Source organism: Mesoplodon bidens (assembly GCF_964165515.1).
Source record: "Mesoplodon bidens genome assembly, chromosome: 4".
NCBI lineage: Eukaryota > Metazoa > Chordata > Mammalia > Artiodactyla > Ziphiidae > Mesoplodon > Mesoplodon bidens.
The window spans coordinates 123,478,197-123,503,003 of record NC_138160.1 but is presented as its reverse complement, the minus strand read 5'-3'; the positions used below and the strand labels follow the sequence as shown (position 1 = coordinate 123,503,003).

The window sequence follows — 24,807 nt, the reverse complement described above, 5'->3', positions numbered from 1 at the left end:
TGCATTCATTTCATTAAGCACTCTTCACTTTCCTTTGATGGTAGTTTTTACTTAAATATTAACTAATATCATGACAAGCATGAATTTAAACCATCTATTCTCTATTTCCTGTTGCATGTGGGAATCTGGTACATCTCCAGTTACTGTGTTACATGGATAGGACCAACTGGGTCACTGAAACCTCCAAAATTTTTTTTTTTTTTTTTTTTGTGGTATGCAGGCCTCTCACTGCTGTGGCCTCTCCCGTTGCGGAGCACAGGCTCCGGACGTGCAGGCTCAGTGGCCATGGCTCACGGGCCCAGCCGCTCCACGGCACGTGGGATCTTCCCAGACCGGGGCACGAACCCGTGTCCCCTGCATCGGCAGGCAGACTCTCAACCACTGCGCTACCAGGGAAGCCCATTTTTTTTTTTCTGAATAATCATAGTATGGCCATCTCTCCTAGTCAGAGTGACTGGAAAATTAGAGAATTTCATGTCATTACAAATGGAATTTTGAAAACACTCCTTATTTCTTTTTAAAAAATTTATTCTCCCCATGGGTTTTGCTTGAAGTTTTTAGTTAATGTTGGGGTTCAGGGTCTTCAACTCGGAAACTTCCTAGTCCTGCTTGAATCAAATTGGACAAACTTAGCAATATAATGACTCAGGATTTCATCCATGAAGTAGAGCTAAATTCACTAAACATTCCATATTCATTTTGGTGGCTTGTATGTGCAGTTATTGGAACCCCCTTTGGGGCCATACACATCATTAAATTATGAATCACTCTAAGGTTCCTCTGACTCAAACTGTAAAAGGGCCTAGAAATGAACAACTTTCTTTGGAAAGGTCATTATTTTTGCTCCTTGTTGGGTATCATTAGGACACATCTCACTCAGAGATGTGCTCCCATCTACCCAGTCATAAAACTATATTGATGTAGGTTTTCAGTTTGGAAAAAAAAAAAAAGGCACAAACATCAAACATACACAAAATGAAGAAAATGTTATGATTGACAGGCAGATGAAAGGGCAAACAAATTACGGAAATCTGCTCTGCCCTAGTCCTAGAATGTTCTTTGGGTCTTTTTTCTTAAGATAATGAATTATGCATGCTTTGACTCATTTGTAGTGGAAAGAAAGTGAGAGGAAGTGCCACTAGGAAGTGAGAGAAATGTTGACCTCTGCATAGTCCCTAAATAGCAGAGTTTCTCAAAGGAAGGTCCGCAGACCATCTCATCAAAACCATTAAGGGTGATAGCCCAAAATGCAGATTCCTGGGCCCTGCTTGAAGTTTCTGAATCAGACTTTCTGGGGTTAGGGTCAAGGAATCTGCATTTTTATGCAAGTGCTGCAAATGATTTTATGCATGCTGAGTACTGGAAACACTGCCAAAACTTTTGCAGTGGAGGTCACTAGGGGAAGAATCTCCATTCCAATGTATATGGCAAGATGAGAAAAACAGACATTCCAAGCAAATAAACTTTGTGCTTGCATCACAAAGCTGTGATTATTAAAGTTTAACAAACACTCTTTTCTTTCAGCAGGGGTGGAGAGCAATAACCATTTCTTCTAAAATCAGAATGATGAAGGCAATATAAATCAAACCCATTTCAGCAGGTTTCATTTGGTCTAATTTCTCTGTAGATATTAATCATTGTACAGTCCTGTTCAAATGACATCTAACTCCATATTACCTCAGAATACAGAATACTCACTCTGATTCTTTCTCTGTGTTAGTTTGACAGTATAAAAGAAAATAAATAAATTGGAACAGTGGGCCATCAAGATAGCAAGATGCCAACAATACCAAGACATTAAGAGAGAAACGGCCCATGCTAAACGTATAACCCAGCATGCAAATTGGCAAAAACATTTATCTGCCACAGAGTCATCAGGGAAAAAATAACTCCCATCATTTTTCCTTTGAAAATTGCTATGTCACGTGAAGGTGACAAACGATTCTTCCTACAAGCTCATAGAGTCTTAAATCTAGGAAATATCATCCAGAAGACCAAGACTAGTCAAGTTGCACGTTATGATAGCTAGTGGCAGAAAATACCAGCACTTAAATGTTCTGGATTGAGACACTATAAATACAAAGTTGGAAATCTGAAACTGTAACAGAGAAAAATATATGAGAATCAAAGTTTGTTTCCCATTTTGGGAGTTGGGGTCAAGTAATTTTGCAAAACACCACATATGCCTTTTCTTTGTCTCACTGGAGCATGTTTTGCTTGGCACAGACAAAGGATAATCAGAAAGGAATCTAAATCTAAAGGAATCAGAAAGGATAATCAGAGAAGCAAAAGTAATCCAGAAGCACAAACAGTGGGAATTAAGAGGACCCAAAATGAACAATACACATCTGGTCTGTGCCTATGGATAAAGGTGCCCCTGAATCAAACAAGGCCAATGGGAAAGTGAAAAAATCCTTGTTAGCTCCACTTTAACAGATGTAACCCCTGCAAATGAATTGGTTGGGGGTAGACATAGCTATGGAGGAATACAGAACAAAGGGAACACTTACGGTTTGTGAATTGTTCCCCTTTTATTATAATTCATCATGCATGTATTTCCAGGAAGATAGCTGTGCCTACAATTACAAAGGATAACATCACTGCAACTTCTGGAAACCACTTCACTTTGTTGTTTTATGGCCATATCTCAGTGCAATTTTTTTCTTAGCAGGGGGAGGGAGAGCACACTACCACAATGATCCAACAGTTTTATTTTCCTGTCTTCCCCCTTTCCTGCTAAACACAGATCACTCCCTTTTTGACAGTGGGTAGGGGGACTTTATTTTAAATATAGTTCTGCCTTCAGAAGCCCCATGTACCACAGAGAATGACCTCCCCAAGCTCAATGGATTTTAGCATTGCAGAATTTTCTGGGAGGCTACCTGAGTAGGGGCTCTGCACATATGATTCGTTATTCATTTGACCTATTTGATGCTACTAGTCTCTTCATATCAGCCCTTGTCATAACCAATATTCAAGAAGCGAACCATATATATTGTTCTGTCCGGAAGTGAACTAAAAGTTCTTCAAACTATTTTAAGTTCAGGAAAATGGGCCTGATTCATGGTGCAGGGCCACTACAGCATTTCACCTTCTAACTCACTTACCCAGAATTCATCTCCAATGTTGCAGGCCACACAGACCTCACTTGAACTCCTCCTGAACTAGGACTGAAGATGTCCATGGACTCGGTGCCTCTGCAGAGCCTTTTACTGATCAGGTCTACCGTCATCTCCACACCAACAACCACACAAATGAACACCACGCTGTTGTTTCAGCTACTTGGACTATCTGGTGTGAGTGTCAGTCTAGAGCTGACTCAGATTTAAAATGTTACTGTTGTTTTAAACAGACTTGCCACCACTGGTTTTGTTCACTGGGGGTTTAAAGACAGCCTAAACAGAAACAAATTCATGACAGGTCAAAGAAGAGAGAAATAATGCCATGAACATTTTCTTTTGCAGTGTTTAATTTCCCATTTAAAGTATGTAGTAGGAGTAGTGTGTGGACTGCCATCTTACTAGTTCTCTAATTCTTACTAGTGTGTTTCTATCTTGAAGGCATGACAATCAGGTCTGGAATTTAAGAAAGTTGGGACTTTGGCCATTTTAGTTAGACCCCCAACTCTTTGACAGAACTTCCAGTAGGACCATAAGAATCATTTGACCAAAGTGAGTTTGGGGATATTTTCACCAAATTCAACTTCTTGGCCCATTAAGTTCTATGATTCTTTGCAGAATCTTCTATTATTAATATGATATTTTGATGTGGTATAAAGAAACACTGAAAAGAATGAAGACATACTGGTAGGCTGTACAAAGCTATGTTGTAGTTAAGATTAAACGTCTGCTAATATACTACTGCAAAAAAGAACACCACTTAAATTCATAATTATAATTCTCTTGACAACTCAGCTCCCCAAATGATCTTTCTTTTCTACTTCAGCAAAACTGTAAAGTCCATTCGAACCATTAGGACAAGAAAACATTGGCTGAGTCTGTTGCCCAGGTGTAAGAATTAATAAAAATTCAGAAAGATATCCATATACTAATGGGCAATAATAATAGGAATCAAGACAGACCTCTTACATGATAAACGTGCATCAGTGAAAGATTTCAAAAAGAAGCAATTGGTCATTATGTTTCCCTCCTACAAACATCATCCAGTTGCCTTTATTACCTGTGATACACATACACATACACACACACACACACACACACACACAGTAAAAAAAAAAATTAGTAGTGCTTGGCACACAATTAATGATGGACAAATTATATTTTCAGTTCCCACTGAAATGCACGAGGAATGCTGAAAGTAAAAACTTGCCCTTTAACCTTCACTTACCACAAGTCTATGAAAAAACTATTGGTATGTTAATAGAATACAGAGTCACATGGATGGATGGCTGTTAACAGCATCTTTTTGGCTGTGTCTATATAGGTGAAGGATATAATCAAGAAAGACAGTTTAGAAAGCCAAAGTCTTAATTTCAGAGCTTCAGTTATCTAGTTGGGTTGTTCACAGACATCACAGAAACGACAGCCAAATCCTAGTATGGACACAGCCAAATCCCAGATCCCAAAGGCCAACAAAACTGGATATAAGGAAGTAACAGTGAAGCACTGCAATTTGAACAAGCTATGAGACATTACTAGGAGAGGTGTGGAATACAACTTCCTCTTAAAACAAAAGGCTGAACCCTCATCCAAGTGCTGTGTGTTTTTCTTACTTCCACAGCTACACGGGAATGCAGAGAACTTAACGTGGATTACGTGAAAAGGCCACACCATGAAAACATGGGCAGTAAGGACTCTGAAAACACTGCGAGAAGGAAGGTAATTCAGCTCAGGGTAGAGAAGACTGAACGTGGGGTCGTTTTGCAGTCATTTTTGTGGATTAGGGATGTTTTGTTTTTTTAAAAAAACACAAAGAATATGTGACTAGCTCTTCTCACCTTCTCCTAGTGCAGAGAAAGAGTAACGCAGTAAAATGGAGCCTGAGGGTGTTAATTTTGAAATAAGGAAGGTAATTTGTTGATGACGAAGGTTCTCTGATGTTAGGAAGTGTTGCCAAGAGAGGTTGGGAAATCTTCCCAGAAGGGTTTTAAGGTAAGAGCAGAGGCTCCTGTGTCTGAAGGACTCTAAGAGGGTGCTGCTGAGAGCAAAAGCACACCTCTTAGGATGCCCAGGCCCTGGGCTCATGTGCACTGTGTGTATATACACACTTTGTTGGGCTTGTGCTGCACAAATACTCATGCATACGGAGTCAATATAAACTGGCACGTAATCGATTTGAGTGAAAAGTCATATAAATCTGCCATTCCCCCCTTACCCCATAAACAAAAGGGAAAAGGAAAATTTAAAAACCCAGACCTATGGCAATGGGTCAGATCTCTACCATATTCTCATTCAAAGGAGGGAGGTAGAAGAGGAGAGTAAAACCCAGCTTGGGATAAATGATTCCCAAGGCCTCTCAGCTATACTTATGTAGCTGGCTCTCATTATACATAAGATACTCAGCACACGGGACCAAGTTAACAAACAAATAGAGAACAAAAAGAAGAGAGAGAGATTCTTATACTTCCACATCTGGAAAGAAATCTACCCTGTGGATTGACATGTTAAGGTGAACTAGGTAAACAGGCAGTAGTACATCAATGGGCTACTGTATTCTAACAAACGTGTATTGTTAGTTATTGTTTTTCTTTTCAAACATGAATTTCTTTTAGGAGGTTTACTTCAAAAGGGTGACACGATCTGTTTCTTCTCCCCCCTCCCCCTCCCTCCACTATAGATGATACTTCCGTAAAAGTTCAGATTGCCACGGATGTTTTCGCTCAGGGAACCTCTCTGGAATTTTGATCTTTAGGAAATCCTGGATGCATTTCTCCAGCTCTTCCTCAATTGAGAGCTTTTCCTTAACAGGTTTTTTTTTGCTGCTCATGTTCGACTCCCTGGAGCCCGAAGTCAGAGTCCGGAGCAGGTCACTTTTCCGTCGCATCTCTGACTGCTGGATCAGTTGGACGGGGCCCTTCTTGATGGGACGGTCCAGAGTCTGGATGTTGGTCTGGCGTGTCACAGGCCCACAGATGACTGTCTCCTGGGGAGAGCTGGCCTCGGACTGGCTGTCGCAGCTGGAGGTGGAGAGGTCATTGCAAGAGGTGCCACTCTCTCCTTCTTTGTCACCCTTGCCATTCTTGCAGCAACAATCACAGTGCGAGGATGACCACCTAGATGGCTCACCTGCAAGGAAGCACAGGACCCAAGGGATGAATGCCAGGCAGCTCAGTGTGGAGTAACAACACAGCATGTGAGCACACACACGCACACGAGCATCCACAACCATGTCTTTAGAAGAAATGGGATGGCACACGGAGTGGGCTGCAACAGGAGTACCCAGCAGCCAAGTTCATCGAGCAAAGCAAGTTAATGATGGCGTGCTGCATGACAAGAAATACAGTATAATGCTTCAGCCCATGGGTATTGGAGTTAGAGAGTTACTCAGCTATACCATCACTAATCTTGCTACGTTGGCATATCCCTTAAATTCTCAAAGCTTCAGTTTCCTTATCTGTGACATGAGGATAATAATTTCCCCACTTCCAAGAGTTGTAGGGTGGATTTAGACAAGGCAAGTGAAATTCTTAATGCAATGTGTGGCATGCAGTAAGCGCTCAATAAATGCTAGCTGATTTTACTGGGGCTGATGTTAAACCCTAATCCAATGCCCCATGTTATTGCAGTCAGGTAAATGGGGGAGTCTAGAAGAGTGGAATGACAGCTACCAGTCAGGGAGGGCTTACTTTGTGCTGGCCCCCACGTAAGCTCTGTGCACGCATCAATTCACCGGGTCCTCATGATAATCCGAAGAAATCAGTAGCTCCACTCCCAGTTCCCATACAAGGAAACTAAGACCCTGGGAATTTAAGAAACTTGTCGTAGTTTGCACTATCTGTAAATGGCAGGGCTGGGATTTGAATACAGGTCTCCCAAATACTATAACCAAGGCTGTCTGTAAAATTCCTGCTTCTCTTTCAAAACAATTTTCAAGGTTTCATTCCTCTCTGAAGTCCTTGTTTAGCTATCCTCAGAAGTAGTTGTTAAGTTTTTCCTCTGAGTTATGGTCTACTTTTGTAAATGCATCTATTAGTGCACATATCATATTTTGTTATAGTTCTTTTCCACCTTAGGCATCTCAGCTACTATACCATGAGCACCCTGAGGTGGACAAGGTAAAATGTTCCTTGTTGTCATCCCAGAAAACAGCTCAAGTCACAGTGTAGAAATTCATTAAAATACTATCCTAATAATAACATTTAAATACCTGGATCCAGCCATACCTGAAGCTAGACCTGTCAATGAGCTTTCACTTATATGACCCACTACAATATATTTAAGCCGGTGTGAATTCCTCTCTCCCTATTTCCCTAAGTCTTGATTCATAGCATTGTGTTGAGCTATTTGGAGGCAGAGCCATTTTTCAGATACTCAGTTGGTGGCTCCCTAAACTAGGAAATCCACAATTATGGCACAAAGCATTTCCTAAACATAAGTCACTGCTCCCAGCCTTCCACCCTCTGAACAGCCACAGTCTTCTTGGAGTCATGAGCTTAATATTGTTTACTGATATGTTATACATTGGGTATTTCATATAGTTCATTGCACTTAAGCCATAAAAAAAAGGGAAATCAATCCCCTTTATGATGCTAATATTGAGGACAAGGATAATGTGGTATGTTTATATGTTTTAAAGGAGACCTAGTTTTGATTTGCACTATATCTTATACTCATAAATAATAAGTCACATGATAATAAGATCTCACTTTATTGTCATTTCTAATGTGGTCAAAGTAGAGGAACCCTAGAATGGAAACTATTAGGAAAGTTATATCCTGCCATCTTTTACAATGCCTGTCCTCTACATAGCTAAATGATTTAAATATTTATAGCAATTTATACATTTTTCCCCTGAGATAAAAAAAAAGTCCCTGTAAAGTACAATTCCAAAAGTCTCTCTCGTGTATACCTGCTCTTTTGAACCACTTTTTACAATGTGACTGAGTATTCATATACTTATATACCCATTAAATGAAATGCAACAATCCCATTAGCTAAAAGGAATCACCACAGCAGTAATGTCCTAGTTATCTCAGGCTATTACAAATAAATCTCTTCCGTGCAACAGAGAAACTGTTCAACATGTGCCAGCTGGTAACAGAAAATATCAGCAATAGGAAATGGTTTCTGTCCGCCAGCCCAGACTCTGAGGTGAACGTTTTTTCTCCTTCAGAAGGCAGACTTTGCCTCTGCCTCTCCAAACCTGACCATCCCTATACTAATATGACTCGATGGAAAAATGGCTCCAGCTAATTGGGTCAAGGAAAAGTAATCATCTCAACCCAGAGTTGATCTAGCTTGATTTTTTTTTTTTTTGAGAAAAGTTCAGAAACTGAACTTAGCCTTAAAAAAAAGAAAGAAGAGGAATAGGAGAAAGGAGAAGAAGAAGGAGATGTGCTGGAGTACTCCTATTACCTTAAAACAAGATGACAAAATATTTTGGCCATAAAACCTGCTGTACTGGTAGAAATACAAACCTGTGTTTCTCTGCCCAACAGTTACCTTCCCATGAAAGTCATTCCATTCAGTGGACTTGGAGGGAAACCTGAGGCTTTTCTAAAAGGCATTTTAACAACGCAAACACCACCATGTGAGGGAGTCCTGTGTATTCATGTGGAAAACTGCACGCAGCCCTCCAAGACCTGTCCAAGCCAAGAACCTGGCACAGATGCATTATTTCCTCCCTGGACTGCCAGGATGATCACAGATTTAAATCTCAGCTTGGATCACCAGCTTCTAGGCAAACAGAAGCATTACTTTCCACTTATTCTAGGTGCTATCACTATTAAAGTGAAATTAAACAAATTAATTTTAGTGGAGCTTGTTATACTACCACGTTTCAATATTTTATGAGCACATCTGAATCTTTTACTATTTTGGAAAGATAATTCATAAGATGGCTCCTGAAGTCTACATATTAGATTGAAATCAAGGAAGAATATGGGCTTAACACCATCTAGCTGGAGGTGCTTCGTGAAGAGTCATTATGAAATTTGAAAAATAATCAAATGTGAGAAGAGAACCACGCTGTTTCTTTTTTGGAAGTACTGTCTGGTTGATCACCTCCTTCCCAAGAATTTAACCACAGCAGAGAGAGGTTATAAACTAGAACACAGAAAACCCTTTCACCCTTGCAGTCCCACTGACATGTACTCACCTGTTCTGGAAAGTGTAAATGCATCTCTGAAAGGTATGTTCTGTAACTGTAGGTATTCTAGAATCCCCACAATTACAGCAAAATATGATTTCCTAAATACCTTGGTACTTCAGATTGCAACATACTTTTGCTCTCAATTTGCTGAGGTTTCAATGCTGGCTGGAGAAAATAAGTTACAATTGATTAGTCAGATATAGGGAGAAAGCCATTTCATTCCCAGAAAAGTCTGATTTATTGATATTAAAAAAGCAAAACCTCTACTGCCTTTCGAGGGGTGTATTAACTAGTTGCTGGTCAAAGAGCCTAATAGCTCTTCCTTATTTTTAAATAAACCATTGCTGAATTTGTTGGATTTCATTTTTGCTGCCTGGCACATAATAGAGGTTTGATAAATGTTTGACGCTTAAATGAATGAGCCAGACACATGTGTTGAATTATATCAAGTTGATAATGTAGCAGACAGATGTCAGGCTCCAGAGTCAGGCCCTGAAATATGTCAGCTTGGATTACTTTACCTCTCTGAGCCTCAGTTTCCTCATCTGAAAAATAAGGCTAGTAATAGTATCTTCCTCATAAGGGTTTTAGGAAAATTAAATGAGATAGTCAATGAAGGTAAAGATGTTTCATGGTTTGTGACACCCAATATGCATTTCAATCAGTGTACACGTTCCACATTTGTTCTACCAGAAGCCAGACACTGATCTACATAAACAAATATGTTAGATATGATGATTATGTTTCCACTAACACGCTATAAAACCAATTCTTAGGTCTGGCTGGAGCATCATGTTGGGAAGAACACTGATGCTATAATTGCACTTGTCAGGAAAATGTACACTGAGCATTTCATAATGTCTGACTCTATTTGGGAGTGGAGAGGAACATAGTATATGACCAGGGGATCATTTTGGAAGGAAGGTCCCTTCAAAGTGCGGTGCTTAGAATTTCACAAATGGATGAGTCTTCCAGGATAAAAATTTACTTTAGGACGCATCAAATAAATTTAAACCCAGAGCCCAGGGAAATTTGTAGTTTGGATTAAATGGTGAGGGGCAGGAAACTCAATAGCCTCAAGTCCTTAAACACTGAATCTTCCAACATTTTACAACTCGGAAAAATTGAGGACCAGTCAAGAAAATTATATGATTAGACTCGGTCCCTTTCCACTGTAGCCCTAAGTCCTTACTGTCAAAGAAGAAATAAAAGAGGAAAGACAACAGAATCTTTCTCCCCTATGAAAAATTCAAACTGAACTGAGTGAAGCATGACTTAGAAAACTCACAAAGTGCTTATACATTTTTAAAAGAGGCAGCTCTGCAATCTACCCACACTTCAAATTCTCCACCTGCTAATGGCTGTGAGCACAAGGCACATCATTTACAGCAACAGCTGGGAAAACTGCTTTCCCCTGTCTTCTCTGTCAATGATGTAGGAACCTGCCATTCTGGGAGCTAGGTGGTCAGATTTAATTTATCAAGGCTGCTGAAACACCTTCTCGGTGTCCCAGTTGAAACGTCAATAATGCCTAAATTGATGTTTTTATAATTCTGCTAACCTTGGAAAAGATATTGCATAGTGGAGATTGGGAATAAGCAGACTGTGCAAGCATCTGAGAAAAATACATCTTCCAGCTTGACAATCATCATTTCTTGCTTGTGGTTGACCTTTTCCACTTAGGGATATTTGGCCTTGAAGGGACCCAGCTGGGGATTCTCATTAAGACATGGCAAGTTTGGGCAACAGCAGACAGTTAAATCACCCAGGCATCTGCCAGGGCCAGTCAGGAAAACAGACGTTCCACCTGTTATCTGAACAGGGAGAATTTAATATAAGGAATTGGTTAAACAGATGTTGGAGGAGTCAAAGATAGTGACTGCAAGAGGCAGACACCACCCTTAGGGCTGGGGAGACAAAGAAAAGAGAGGGGGTTACTAGAACCTAGATGCTGGCAAAAGGCATCCTATGGGAGGTGAGACCCAGGCATGTGAGGAGGGCACCATGCCTGCTGGTCCTGGTATCTCTGAAGAAGCCTGGCTCTGGGGATTACAGAAAAAAAAAAAAAAAAAAAGAGAGAGAGAACCGGAACCAACTGCTTCTGGGGTAAATAAAAGCTGAGTTGATTCTGATGAGTCCTTCTTTTCCCCCTGTTATTACAGTCTTCCTCTAGCGCCCCCCACAGACAGAATCTAACAGGAAGCCAGCTTGGCCAATGAAAAGCGTGGTTAGCTGAATCCCAGCCTCAGCATCAGACAGCACAGTAGAGAGGGGTGGGTTTGAAGCCGAGAGACAACAGCTTAATAACAGCACACAGACCCCGCCAGGGATGCAGCAGAAAAGAAAGACACAGCTCTCGACCTGCTGGACCATGAGTGCAAATGGAGGAGTTAGGGAATGGAAGTAAAAACCATCATCTCGGGCTTCCCTGGTGGTGCAGTGGTTAAGAATCCGCCTGCCGATGCAGGGGACACAGGTTTGAGCCCTGGTCTGGGAGGATCCCACATGCTGTGGAGCAACTGGGCCCGTGAGCCACAACTACTGAGCCTGTGTGTCTGGAGCCTGTGCTCTGCAACGAGGGGCCGCAACAGAGAGGCCCACGCACCACGATGAAGAGTGGCCCCCACTCACCGCAACTGGAGAAAGCCCTCGCACAGAAACGAAGACCCAATACAGCCATAAATAAATAAATAAATAAATAAATTTATTAAAAAATCATCTCAGTTCAGTTGCTGCCCAGCTGCCCTTTCTTATACCTTATTAAGTGTTTTGCATCTGATTATCCCAGCAACTTATTCTTCTGATTTTCACTTGTTCAGCACTTTTTTGTCCATCCTTTTCTCAGAGCGCCTTACCTATTCATCCCCCAACCCAATTTAAGCCAGTCCTAACTTCCAACCTGTTTCTATCACACCACCACAATGTGTAACTATGGATGTGTTTCTAGGCTGGTTTAATGTCCATTTTCCTGTGTTAAAGCCTGGGTTTGTTCTCTTCTGAATTCTAATGCACACTCCAGGGCACATAAACACTAGGCTATCAGGACAGCAGGAAATACCTGCATGAAAATGAACGGGAGAGGAAATGGATGATGTGTACAGAAAGTAATTTTTGGTTTAGGGTGTTTGTGAGAGGCAGTAAACCTTCCTCCAAAAGAAAAAAAAAAGATAGAAAACCTGACCTGAAAAATGGAAAATGTTTAGGCATATCACTAGACATTTATATGCATGTGACAAAAACATAAAACATGCTGATCAACAGAGATAATGGCAAAATCCATCCAGAATTGAATAACTGTATATACAGATGTTCTAATGGATCATCACTCATAATTATTTATTTATTTATTTATTATTTTTTTTTTTTGCTTTATGCGGGCCTCTCACTGTTGTGGCCTCTCCCGTTGCGGAGCACAGGCTCCGGACGCACAGGCTCAGCGGCCATGGCTCACGGGCCCAGCCGCTCCGCGGCATGTGAGATCTTCCCAGACCGGGGCACGAACCCCTGTCTCCTGCATCGGCAGGCGGACTCTCAACCACTGCGCCACCAGGGAAGCCCATAATTATTTATTAATATCCAAAAAATCCCAAAGGCATTATACAACTTCAGTAAAAATTAACTTTCTTAACCACTCAACTATAGTCTCTAGTCACATAATTTTCCACTTTGGTGATACTCAGACACCCTCCTAGCTCAGGCTTTTCACCTGTGAGGTGTCTCTCTAAATAAAGCAATGCAATGATGTGTATAAGGCTGTAATTCTGAACTTTAACTTTCTGGCCTATTGCCTTGCTCTTTCAAGTGCTCCTTGAAGACACATTTATTTCACATCCAGGGCCTTTTGTCCTTCTCTTGCTTTCCTCCTCTTTATTGTATTTCCTCCTTTTAAGTCTCAGCATTTTTCAGCTAAAATCATACTGAATTACTCCTGTCCCCAAAGTCCTATTTGCCTATTTCATAGGGAGTTCTGTGGCCCATCTCATCTCTCTTCCCACCCAGTCTTCTTCATCCTGGCCACTTGTTTTTATATTTTTCTTCACCAGTTTTCATAAACTTGAACAAGTCCCCCAAATAATAAGTTCTGCTACAGGAAGATCAGCTCAGTGCTTTGTGACCAACTGGAAGGGTGGGATAGGGAGGGTGGGAGGGAGGGAGATGCAAGAGGGAAGGGATATAGGAACAGATGTATATGTATGACTGATTCACTTTGTTATAAAGCAGAAACTAATAAAGAAAAAAGAAATAAGTTCTGCTACAACTCCTCTCAATCAATATCTCAGAGTATTTTACCTCTTAGAATGAAATGTATATGAAATTATTACAGGGTTTGCATGTCCCCCTTTTCCAGTAAAACCACCCTTCTTTTCCTTTAGGGAACTGCCTCTTCCCTATCACATCCTGAAAGGGCTGTCAACCATGGTGCCACGTCTGGCCATAAGGGGAGGACACATGGACCAAATGTGAACTTCCCATCTCCCAACTGTAGTGGGTGATTCAGGCACGGTCAAGTGAGCCAAGCTGGGTGAATCGGAGTCGCCACTGTGACTGTTCTACTCGAACTCACGGGTAGTATCTGCCTTATGATGTGGGCTGTACCAAACCAGGAGGATGTGAGTTCACTGGCTATTTTCCTTACCAGTTCGAGAGAATATTCATGCATGAAGGAGCCAAACAGGACAGGCAAAGCTGAGAAATAGTCAAGAGCCAGAGCCCTACATCTAGTGGTATCACAAGTTGGCCCCGTTCCCAGCCTTATAATTTTACAAGCCAAGAAATTCTCTGTTGGCTTAATCTAGTGAAAGGTAATTTTGTGCTACTTACAATAAAAGTCTTGAACACTATATCAAATTCATATTAACACCTTTAATTTCTGTCTAGTTTACCTCTATCATCTTCTGAACACTTGCACAATTCTAGCACTAATATTGGCCAGTGCTTTAGGGCACAAGTACTATTAGTTTTCTAAGCTACTTTGTTGGTGACTTGTTTCTTTTCTGGAATCATAGTCTCTTTGCTACACTAGTCCCAACAAATTTGACGAACACCCTCAAGAGACATACTAAGGCAATACTGCCACCTGTTGTACATAGTTATTCCAACAATAAATAAGACAATAGCTGTACCTCCATAACCAGAAACTTAGCATAATAATAGATATCATTTATTGAGGACTCCTATGTACCTAGCATTGTGCTTAGCACTTTACATAATCTAATCTTCATAGTAACTCTACAGGTGGATTGTTACTCTCTTTCCTTTTTATGGAAGACAAAACTGTAGCTCAAAGTGGTTAATTATCTGACCCAAAGTTACAGTTTACATGTGGCAGATTAAGAACCCTGATCTTAGACTTCCACCCCCAGAACTGTAAGAAATAAATTTCTGGTTTTGATAAGAAAAAAAAAGAATTCAAGTCTAGGTCTCTTTTAACGCAAAGCCTCTGCTCTTTTTGGTGGACATATTATTCAATATCACGAGAATTTTCTACTAGAGATATTTAAAAATACTAATAGGCCAAAAGGGTTAAAGTGTGGACTTTAAGACATGATAGTCCCAGTGGTAACTTTTCCATCCCTTTGGTAACTTTTCAAAGTAACCAACTGATCGAACAACTTGAAAATCCGGGTTTTCATAGGTTTTTTAGAAATCATTATATTTATATAAGAAATCTCAGCTCCCTTCCCCAAGTTCACTGGCAAGAACTGAAAATGACTAAATGAAGGATGAAGAGCTCTGGTACATTCCTGATGTGTGGGGTATGTCACGCCCCTCCACCAGTCTTCTGTTCTACCCAGGCTGCCCTGGTAGCAATCAACAGTGTTTGAAGTATGCATTTAATTAGCACAGGAAAAAAAAGCCCTTTGCCATTTAAGTAAGATTTAATATTTGCTAATACTGTTTAATGAATTTTCAACCACCAACCAATATATGATACCTCCTCAAAGTGGGGAAAATCAAAACACAATAATATATGGCTTATTGGTAAATGCAAACATAAATTTCTATTGATTCTCCTGGTAAAAGAAAAAATAGCCAAATTAACCCAGAGCAGTTGTCCAAGAGCCAAAGTACCCTGGGAATTTTTTGAGAATCACAGATAAAATAACTGTCTTAGAACACTTACAAGTCATAAACTGCTTTGAAGTTGGAGTTAACCAGAAAACTTCAGATGGTGAGAAAGCCATGAGAAAGCCAATCAGGATGTAGTGCAGAATTCACTGTAGACAGAATCACAGAGTGCGAGACCTGGAAGGGACCTTAGAGGCCACTGAGCACCCTTGTTTTACCATGAGGAGAGAGAAAGAGTCCTAACAATAGTGTCAAAGCTCAGTTCCAGGTCTGGAGCCTGTCTGGGACCTTGCCAGGGACAGAGCTCGAGGGTGTAGAGCCATGTAGGCAAAATCAGACCCAAGTGGAGAGGTTTTCGTATCTGAAGAGTCTATCACCTGGGGGAAGAAAGCTCTCAGGAAGAGTCCATTACTGAGTACAGTGAAGATAAACACAGGGCAGAGCAATTTGGAGAAAGCAGATTCCTCTAATATGACCACATGCCTAATGGAGAGAGACAGAAAGTCAGACAGACACTAAGTGATGATAACACTGACCTACGCTTGCACCTACCCTATGCCGTACACAGTGCTGGACACTTTACCTGTATCATCTCATTGAATCTTCAAAACCAGTGACAAGAGGTAAATAATTACAGTGATGAATTCCCACCTCCTTGGGGGAAAGAGGAGGTGCATGGGGACCAAACTTCCCCAGGCGCTAGGGAGGCTGACGTTTCATCATAGAGATTTACTCAGAATCAGCATCTAAAAGGCCTGCTTTTTTTTTTTTTTTTTTTTGGTGGTACGTGGGCCTCTCACAGTTGTGGCCTCTCCCATCAGCGGAGCACAGGCTCAGCGGCCATGGCTCACAGGCCCAGCCTCTCCGCGGCATGTGGGATCTTCCCAGACCGGGGCACGAACCCGTGTCCCCTGCATTGGCAGGCGGACTCTCAACCACTGCACCACCAAGGAAGTCCCCAAGGCCTTCTTTTAAACTGCGCACACCCTTGATGGAAGAATAAGTCTGACACCTCCGTGTGAATGAGTTTATCACAATGCTTGGACCTGACAGAGGAAGCCTGGGAACTCACATTAGTAACTCCTGGCAAATGACATTAATGAATTATGAGCTCCGACCACATGTCAGAGGTGGTCTAAGTGCTTTACAAATATTTTTATTTTATTCTAGCAACAACACGAAGGCAGAGTTTCTCAACCTCAGTACTACTGATGTTTGGGCTGAATAATTCTTTGTTGCGGGGGCCGTCCTGTGCATTGTAGGTTGTGAAGCAGCATCCCTGGTTTCTCCCCTCTAGTTGTCAGCAGCACCTCTGCCACTCAGGCACGACAACTACAATCACCTTTAGTTGAGAACCACTGCTCTGTGGTTAATATGATTCCCATTTCATTAATGAGGAAACCGAATTTCATAATTGTTGACTCATTTGCCCATGAGTCACAAAGCTAATAAAAGATGACACCAAGATTTGATATTTGGTAGATCTGACTCCAAGACCAACTCCTGTTCCATCAGTATATTGTGATGCTTCAGTGAAATGATATTTTTTTGAAAGGAGCTTATTGGGCAGAGACCTAACCATTCCATTCACTATAAGTTCCAAAAGAAGGCCAATGAAAGGAAATGAAGGAAATGGAGTTGCCCTTTCACTTTTCATAAAATGAAAAGAGAACCTTATTCTCACCAGGCTGTCTTCAGATGATAACAGAAAAGAAAGATTTACAGAATTTAGCAGCTCCAACTGAACATGGATCTCTGCCAATTGGCCACTGATTAATTACTCTTCTTTTTTTTTTTTTTTTTTTTTTTGCTGTACGCGGGCCTCTCACTGCTGTGGCCTCTCCCGTTGCGGAGCACAGGCTCCGGACACACAGGCTCCGCGGCCATGGCTCGCGGGCCCAGCCGCTGCGCGGCATGTGGGATCTTCCGGGATAGGGGCACGAACCCGTGTCCCCTGCATCGGCAGGCGGACTCTCAACCACTGCGCCACCAGGGAAGCCCTAATTACTCTTCTTTTAATTAGGATTTCAAAATGGGACAAAGATGGCTTTAATCTAGGATTTTCCCATATAGCCAGAGCCTTTATTCCTATCATGTAATAATAATAGACAACATTAAATTGAGTGTTTACTACATGCCAGGTGCTATTCTGCACTTTCCCTGCAGAATCTGAGATTTGAGATTTACAACATCCTCATGAAGTAAGCTCTATTGTCATTCACATTTTACAGAAGAGTGAACTGAGGCACACAGAGGTTAAGCAACTAAAAGGCTTTAAGAGACGAGCTGTAATGCAGACTCAGGCAGTCTGATCCCACAGTTTCCATAACGAGGCAGGTAATAAAGCCTAGTGGTTCGGAAACTGGGCTTTGGCGTCAAAGAAACAGGAATAGGCCACAACTCTGCTGGTGACTAGCGTTTTGTCATCTGAAAATGTTGGAAATAACAATACTGCTCCAGTAGGAGGGTGAGAATTTGTCTCTAGCATGATAACAGTGCCTAGAATATATTCAATACACATTGAATAATTTTTTTTAAAGATAATTACTTTAATACCCAGATTGACAATGTTCATATTAATCACAGTTGTAAAATATTTAAAGGGTAGTTTCAATAAAGATGCTTTATAGGTAATCTCCTGTTTTTCTGCTTTTCTTTCAATAGACAGTCTACCCATAGCCCATCTTCATATTAGCTAACCAACATCTCTACTTTCTACTCTCATGGGCTATTTACCAAAGAATTTATTCCATTCACATAATTTATAATATTTAGGAAAGTACTGCTGATGAACAGAATGATTAATAGAGAAGTTTTCCTCCTCTTGGCTCTGGAGCAAAGACTGCCATACATGACCAGCATGTCATGTCTTGTTGCTCTAAGGGCAACAAGAATTCCTAAAAGAGGGGGTAAATTATGTACTGTGATGATAGTTCACTATTACTCCTTTATATATGATTTGCCTTTTTTGTTAAATCATATCAATTACAAACAAATGCACAACTTCATAAGATTGCCCAACTCACCCTTCTTATAGGGAGAAATATCTTTCATTGTGGATCCCACCATTACTTTTATGGTTAATTCACTTAAAACAGATAGTCAAGTGGTTTGACAGATGTATCCAATAAGCAATGAATGCAATGGAGTGTTATCAACATAAATTAGCACTAATGATTTCCAGACCAAAGGGGTCGGAAAATATGACCCCTGTGATAACCACGGGGAAGTTAGATTGTGAGATTCTTAAATAATACATTGCTTGGCCCCTGGTTATTAAATATATTATTCTCTTTCATTAATAATTAGACCCTTAGTAACACACTTGATTGTTAACATTTGGAAAATACTGTAGATAGGAAAGAGCTTTTAAAAAAGATAACCAAAAGAGTGGTATAAGAAAAAGGTCCAATTTCATTCTCCTGCAAGTGGTTATAAAGTTTTCTCAACACCATTTATTGAACAGACTATCCTTTCCCCATTGTGTGTGTGTGTGTGTGGTTTTTTTTTTTTGGCTCCCTTGTCAAATTAGTTGACCATACATATGAGGGTTCATTTTTGGGCTCTTGATTCTGTTGCATTGGTCTGTGTCTATTTTTATGCAAGCGCCACACTGTCATACTGTTTTGATTACTATCACTTTTTAATATAATTTGAGTTCAGGGGCTGTGATGTCTTGATGCCTCCAGCTTTGTTTATTTATTTATTTATTTATTTATTAAATCAGGATTGCTTTGGTTATTCAGGGTCTTTTGTGGTTCTGTATAAATTTTATGATTTTTTTCTATTTCTGTGAAAAATGCCATTGGGATTTTGATAGAGGCTGCATTAAATCAAAATGGATTGAAGTATTAAGCATAGGATCTGAAACCGTAAATCTCCTAGAAGAAAACATAGGGTAAAACTTCCTTGACAACTGGTCTTGTCAATGACTTTTTTGGGTTGTATAACCAAAAGCACAAGCAACAAAAGCAAAAAAGTAAGTGGGACTACATCAAACTAAAAAGACTTTGTACAGCAAAACAACCAACCAACAAAATTAAATGGCAACCTACAGAATGGGAGAAAATATTTGAAAATCATATATCTGATAAGGGGTTAATATCCAAAAAAATATTAAAAAACTCATATAACTTAACAGGTAAAACAAAATAAACAACAACCAAACACTCTGATTTTAAAATGGGCAGAGGAACTGAATAGATATTTTTCCCCAAAGAAGACATACAAATGGCCAACAGATATACGAAAAGGTGCCAGGAAAAGGAAGAGACAAAGGGCAGAAGGGAGTGGGATGAAGATAATTAGTTAAATTTGAGAATTCTTATGGGCCTGTAGAAATTCCAAATTGATAAATCTTGCTCTCTCCCCACATCAACACTATTTCAAATTTCCTTTTTCCATGCTTCTCCTCTAATTCTATACAATAATTCTATGTGACATACATGCAACCATATAGTTACATGGGGTGGTATAGTACAAAAGAAAAAAACTGACCTTAGCAAATGAATATAGGCTAGCTTCAATTTTTTCATAAAAATAATTTATTTTACTCTTCATGCTAATCTTGTCTTTCATTAAATTGTAAGTTCCTGGAAAGTTAAGATCCCATTTGAAAGAGTTCCTGGCTGAAAATTATGCTTGTTCCATTTTGACAAAGATTTGAGAAGAGTCATGACTTAACAGGCGAGAAGAAATGAAAAAACCTAGTATTTGTATAACACTTGATAGATTATAGAACCATTTCCATTTTTTGTACCTCATTTGATCCTCACATTTATTCACTCAGCACTCAACTAATATTTGACTGCACTCTTAGGCAATGGGTACACAGCTGGTCACTGGTATTTTACATTCTAGTAAGGAAGATAAACACTAAACAAGTAAAAGATAAAATTTCAGGTAGTGATGAGGGCTTTGAAGAAAATAAAACAGGATAATATGATGGAGTGGGTTGGGTGAGAGAGTTGTAATCAACAGATAGAATGCTGAGATGGCATCTCCAGAGAAGTTGATGTTTGAGCGGGAACCTATAGTCCAAAAGAAGCCAGTCTGTGAAGATCATGTAGAAGTCATTATAAGCAAAAGAAACATCAGATGCAAAGGTCCTGAAGTAGGAATAAGAAAGAATATGCAAGGAACAGAAAGAAGACATGCATGGCTTGAATATGGTGAGAGAGGAAGAATTGCAGAAAACGAGGTTGAAGAGAGAGACAGTGGCCAAAATGTAAAGAACTACAAAGGCTACACTCAGGAGTTATATAGGGCAATGAGAAGGATGGTTTAAACAGAGGAATTACATGATATAATTTATCTTTGTTACAAGCTTACTCATGCTGCTCTCTAGAGAAGAGATTATAGGTGAGTAAGAATGGAGGTAGGAAAGCCAGTTAGGATGTTATTACAGAGTCCAGACATGACTCATGGGGGTGACTTCTAGGAACGGAGATGGAGAGCAGGGACTCTATGAGACAGATGTCCTTATTCCTGTCTTACAGATGAGGAAAATGAGGCTCAGAAAGCAAAGGATTTGTCCAGGCTGGGTGTTAGAGTGAAGAATTTTTCTGTTTATAAGTCCAGTTCTTCCCCCATTATGCCATGGTTGTATCAATGGTTAAGGCACCCCAATATACAGATTATTCAAATCTTCAACAATCAATCAGTTTTGTTTTTTTTTTAATTTTTTAATTTTTTTTATAGCAACCAATTCTTTATTTTTTTTTTTTGCTTTATAACAAATTTAATCAGTTATACATATACATATGTTCCCATATCCCCTCCCTTTTGTGTCTCCCTCCCACCCTCCCTATCCCACCCCTCCAGGCGGTCACAAAGCACCGAGCTGATCTCCCTGTGCTATGCAGCTGCTTCCCACTAGCTATCTACCTTACGTTTGGTAGTGTATATATGTCCATGCCGCTCTTTCACTTTGTCACAGCTTACCCTTCCCCCTCCCCATATCCTCAAGTCCATTCTCTAGTAGGTCTGTGTCTGTATTCCTGTCTTACCCCTATGTTCTTCATGACATTTTTTTCTTAAATTCCATATATATGTGTCAGCATAGAGTATTTGTCTTTCTCTTTCTGACTTACTTCAATCAATCAGTTTTTGATAGATGTCTCCAGCTTTATCCTGTACATCAGAACACTTACTTGGTTAGTCCTTCTGCTGATCTGCACCTGCTGGGGTTGTTTGGTTGACTTCACAAACTGGAAGCCTGGAGTTTAATTTTACCATCAGGAATCATTATATTGTTTGTAAACAATGACAGACTATGATAAATATGCATTCCAGTTAATTACTGCCTTCCCATGTGCCTTCTTCACTTTCTCATTTCCATCATCCTGTCACATCTTAATACCTGATTGTGCATCCTCTACAACAGGGAGAGAGAAAATAGCTGCAAACACATTGAAATGCAAGAAGACAGCCCTGCATCCTGTCAGGTTCTTGGGAACAGAAGCCAAACCTGAAGTTCAAACACTGTTGAAAATTAACAGGTTTTCAGTGTGTTCAGCTTTATAGCATCCCTTTGGTTTGTACATTAGGTTTTTATACAAGGGGCAGTTTCTAATAGATTTCCATGACAGCCCCACCCCTGAAGCTGAATTAAACAGTAAACCAAGTTCCATTAGGATCTGAGACATTTGGCTTTTTTTAATTCTTTCTTTCTCTCTTTCTCTCTCTTTCTCTCTTTCTCTCTCTTTCTCTCTTCCTTTCTTTCTTTTTTGACAGCAGGACCAAGGACTAGTTAGTAAACATTCTAGGATGGGGTTTCTTTAGCTACAGAACAGCAGCCTCTGTAGCAGAATTCTTGGAACAGAGAAAGAAATCTCCATATGGTTTATTTAATACCAACAACTCACATATGGTACAGTACAGGTGTTATATAAATCAAGGAGCAATACATGAGAAAGGCAGTTTCACATGGTGGTGATGAGCTTGGGCTGTGACATCAACAAATCTCATTGTCATTGCACTTCTACATATTGCTTGTGTGATTTAAGCAAGTTGCTGAACCTTATTTTGCTCACCTGTAAAATGGGAGCAATAGCAGCCCTTGAGCTAAGATGCCTTGTTTGTATGGGCAGGCGGTATGCTGCACCAGTCATGGTATGAGACCCATGCCCCAGCCCTGATATGGCTCCAACAAGTTATAAGGCCTTGGTCAAATTATTAAAATCCCTATATTTCTCTCATCCCTAATTTTGATAGTATTATTACCCTACTTACAGCTTGCTAGGTTCTCTCTGTCAAATAAGAATATTCATGAAGATATTTTGCAAAATAATAATAATATCACGGCATTTAACTTTTTTTTTTTTTTTTTTGCGGTACGCGGGCCTCTCACCGCTGTGGCCTCTCCCGTTGCGGAGCACAGGCTCTGGACGCGCAGGCTCAGCGGCCATGGCTCACGGGCCCAGCCGCTCCGCAGCATGTGGGATCCTCCCGGACCGGGGCACGAACCCGTGTCTCCTGCATCGGCAGGCGGACTCTCAACCACTGCGCCACCATGTAAGCCCCCGGCATTTAACTTTGAGGTAGAATTTGTATCTTTGGTATTGTTATCATTCTTATTTTCAGCCTTCAGTTTGGTCTCATTGACACTGGATTACTCTCCTTCACAGGACAAAAGGGACTCTTGATCTGGTATTTGATTCTCTCTTTAAACTGGTCTCCTTCCATGCTCTTTACTCATTCCTTAGTGTTTGTGTATGAGGCTTCTTGCCTCATTGACTTTACTCAGATTGTCCCTTCTGCCTAAGTATCTTTCCTGTCTCCTCTTCCCTTTGAGTAACTAATCAAGGGAGAGTCAGCTTAGTTGCACCTTTTCCAGAATGTCTCCTGATTTACACCAAGCCCAACCCAATGCTCCTAGAGGTCGAGTTATTGACCCCTCATCTGCCCTTTCACCTGGGGCACCTCTCTCCTGCACTTACAGTGCCCTGTTGTACTCTGTGAGTGGCTCCCACATCAGACTCTGGGTCCCTTACCAGCAGGGACCATGCTTATTCATTTTCTAACCCCCTAGAAAAGCAGAGTATTTAGCACATAAGGGCCACTTCACTCCGGTCAGTGGAGTGAACAAATAGATGAATCATCTTTTAATCAACTAGGCTATCTGATGACAGATTCACTAAGTACTCATTACATTTAAGTGCACATATCCCAGTGATTACTGCCTTTCCATCACAAGTTTGTGCTTCATCTGAGCAAGCTTCATTATTTCCTTAACTACCTCACTTGAAGCTTAAACTACTTTCCATCTATGGCTATATGCATACTTTGTTTAGGAAATTTCTGCACTCCCCCTCCTCTCAGATCTTCAAACACCACTTTCGAATAAAAACAGTCTGTATAGCATAAGGTGTAAAAGAATATTGTGGGAAAGACAATTTCTAAGTGTCTATCTTTTCAAATACTCATCTGTACAGTCATTACAAGAGGTTATTTGTTTATTTTTCCATTCACCAGGAAAAAAGAAATGTGGTATAGTATCACAGAAAGTGTTGCCAAAATAAATTCAAAAGCCAAGATCTACCCAACTCTCGATTTATCCATCAAAAATACATTCACTAGTCAAATAAGTCACTGAATCGTGCATTAGGGAAAATGAAGAGTAAACCTGAGACCACAGCAGTGTATCTTCCTCAGCTGAATGAGAAATAGGCAAGAGAAGTTTGATAGTCAAATTGTATTGTAACGTGCCCCTAATGAGTCTAGCCTGGTATACATTGGGCATGTGCACGTATATGTGTGTGTTTGTGTGTGTGAGGGGCGGGGGAAGGGAATGAATGGACAGTAAAAAAGCGATAGAGCAAGTCAGAGAGAAAAAAGAAGTACACACTGAGTTGAGAGGCAGGTTATGTTTTCAGTCGTAGTAAATTTTAGTTAAAAGAAAAGCATACGTGTATTTTAAGTTAAAATGTAAGCGTTAAAGGTCAAAAGGTCATACACTACTCTGATGCTCTCCCTATCGTTCTAAATCCCAGCACAGTTATACTTTTTTGTTTGTGCATATGACAGAAGTATATAAAGAATTAAAAATAGTGAAAATATATAAAGAATTTAAAATAGCCTATGCATATAAAGAATTATACATGCCTTTTTAGGTATACCTAGAGAAAAGGGTTAAATTCCAAAAGAATCTTCTTGTTCCTATAATTTGAAGATAATGTGTGTATACCAAATATTTATTTCTATGAATAGAGGATCATGGAAGTTTGGCACAATTTTAAAATGGCATAATATGAGACATGGCAATGGCTTGCAGATTATCTGTGAATCAAGTTTGTATTTATAGGATTTCTAATGCTGCACACAAATTTCCCTTCTTTGACATTGTAGCAGAAGAATCAGGCACTGACACAGGGCACCAAGACAATGATGCCTCGAGAACTGCACCTATGTTCAGACATCCCCAGACTGATGCACTCCCATTTGTGCAAGTCCCTTTATTAAAAAGCA

General features: G+C 40.3%; 1 protein-coding gene across 1 annotated transcript in view; it reads right to left on the bottom strand.

The window, feature by feature from the left end:
• Window positions 1–420: 420 nt before the first annotated feature.
• Window positions 421–24,807, bottom strand: part of KCTD16 (potassium channel tetramerization domain containing 16) — a 296,606-nt gene continuing 272,219 nt past the window's right edge. Inside the window, exon 3 of the mRNA XM_081232481.1 lies at window positions 421–6,245. Coding sequence (XP_081088607.1) covers window positions 5,791–6,245 — 455 coding nt within the window. The 3' untranslated portion in view covers window positions 421–5,790. The remainder of the gene's footprint in view (window positions 6,246–24,807) is intronic.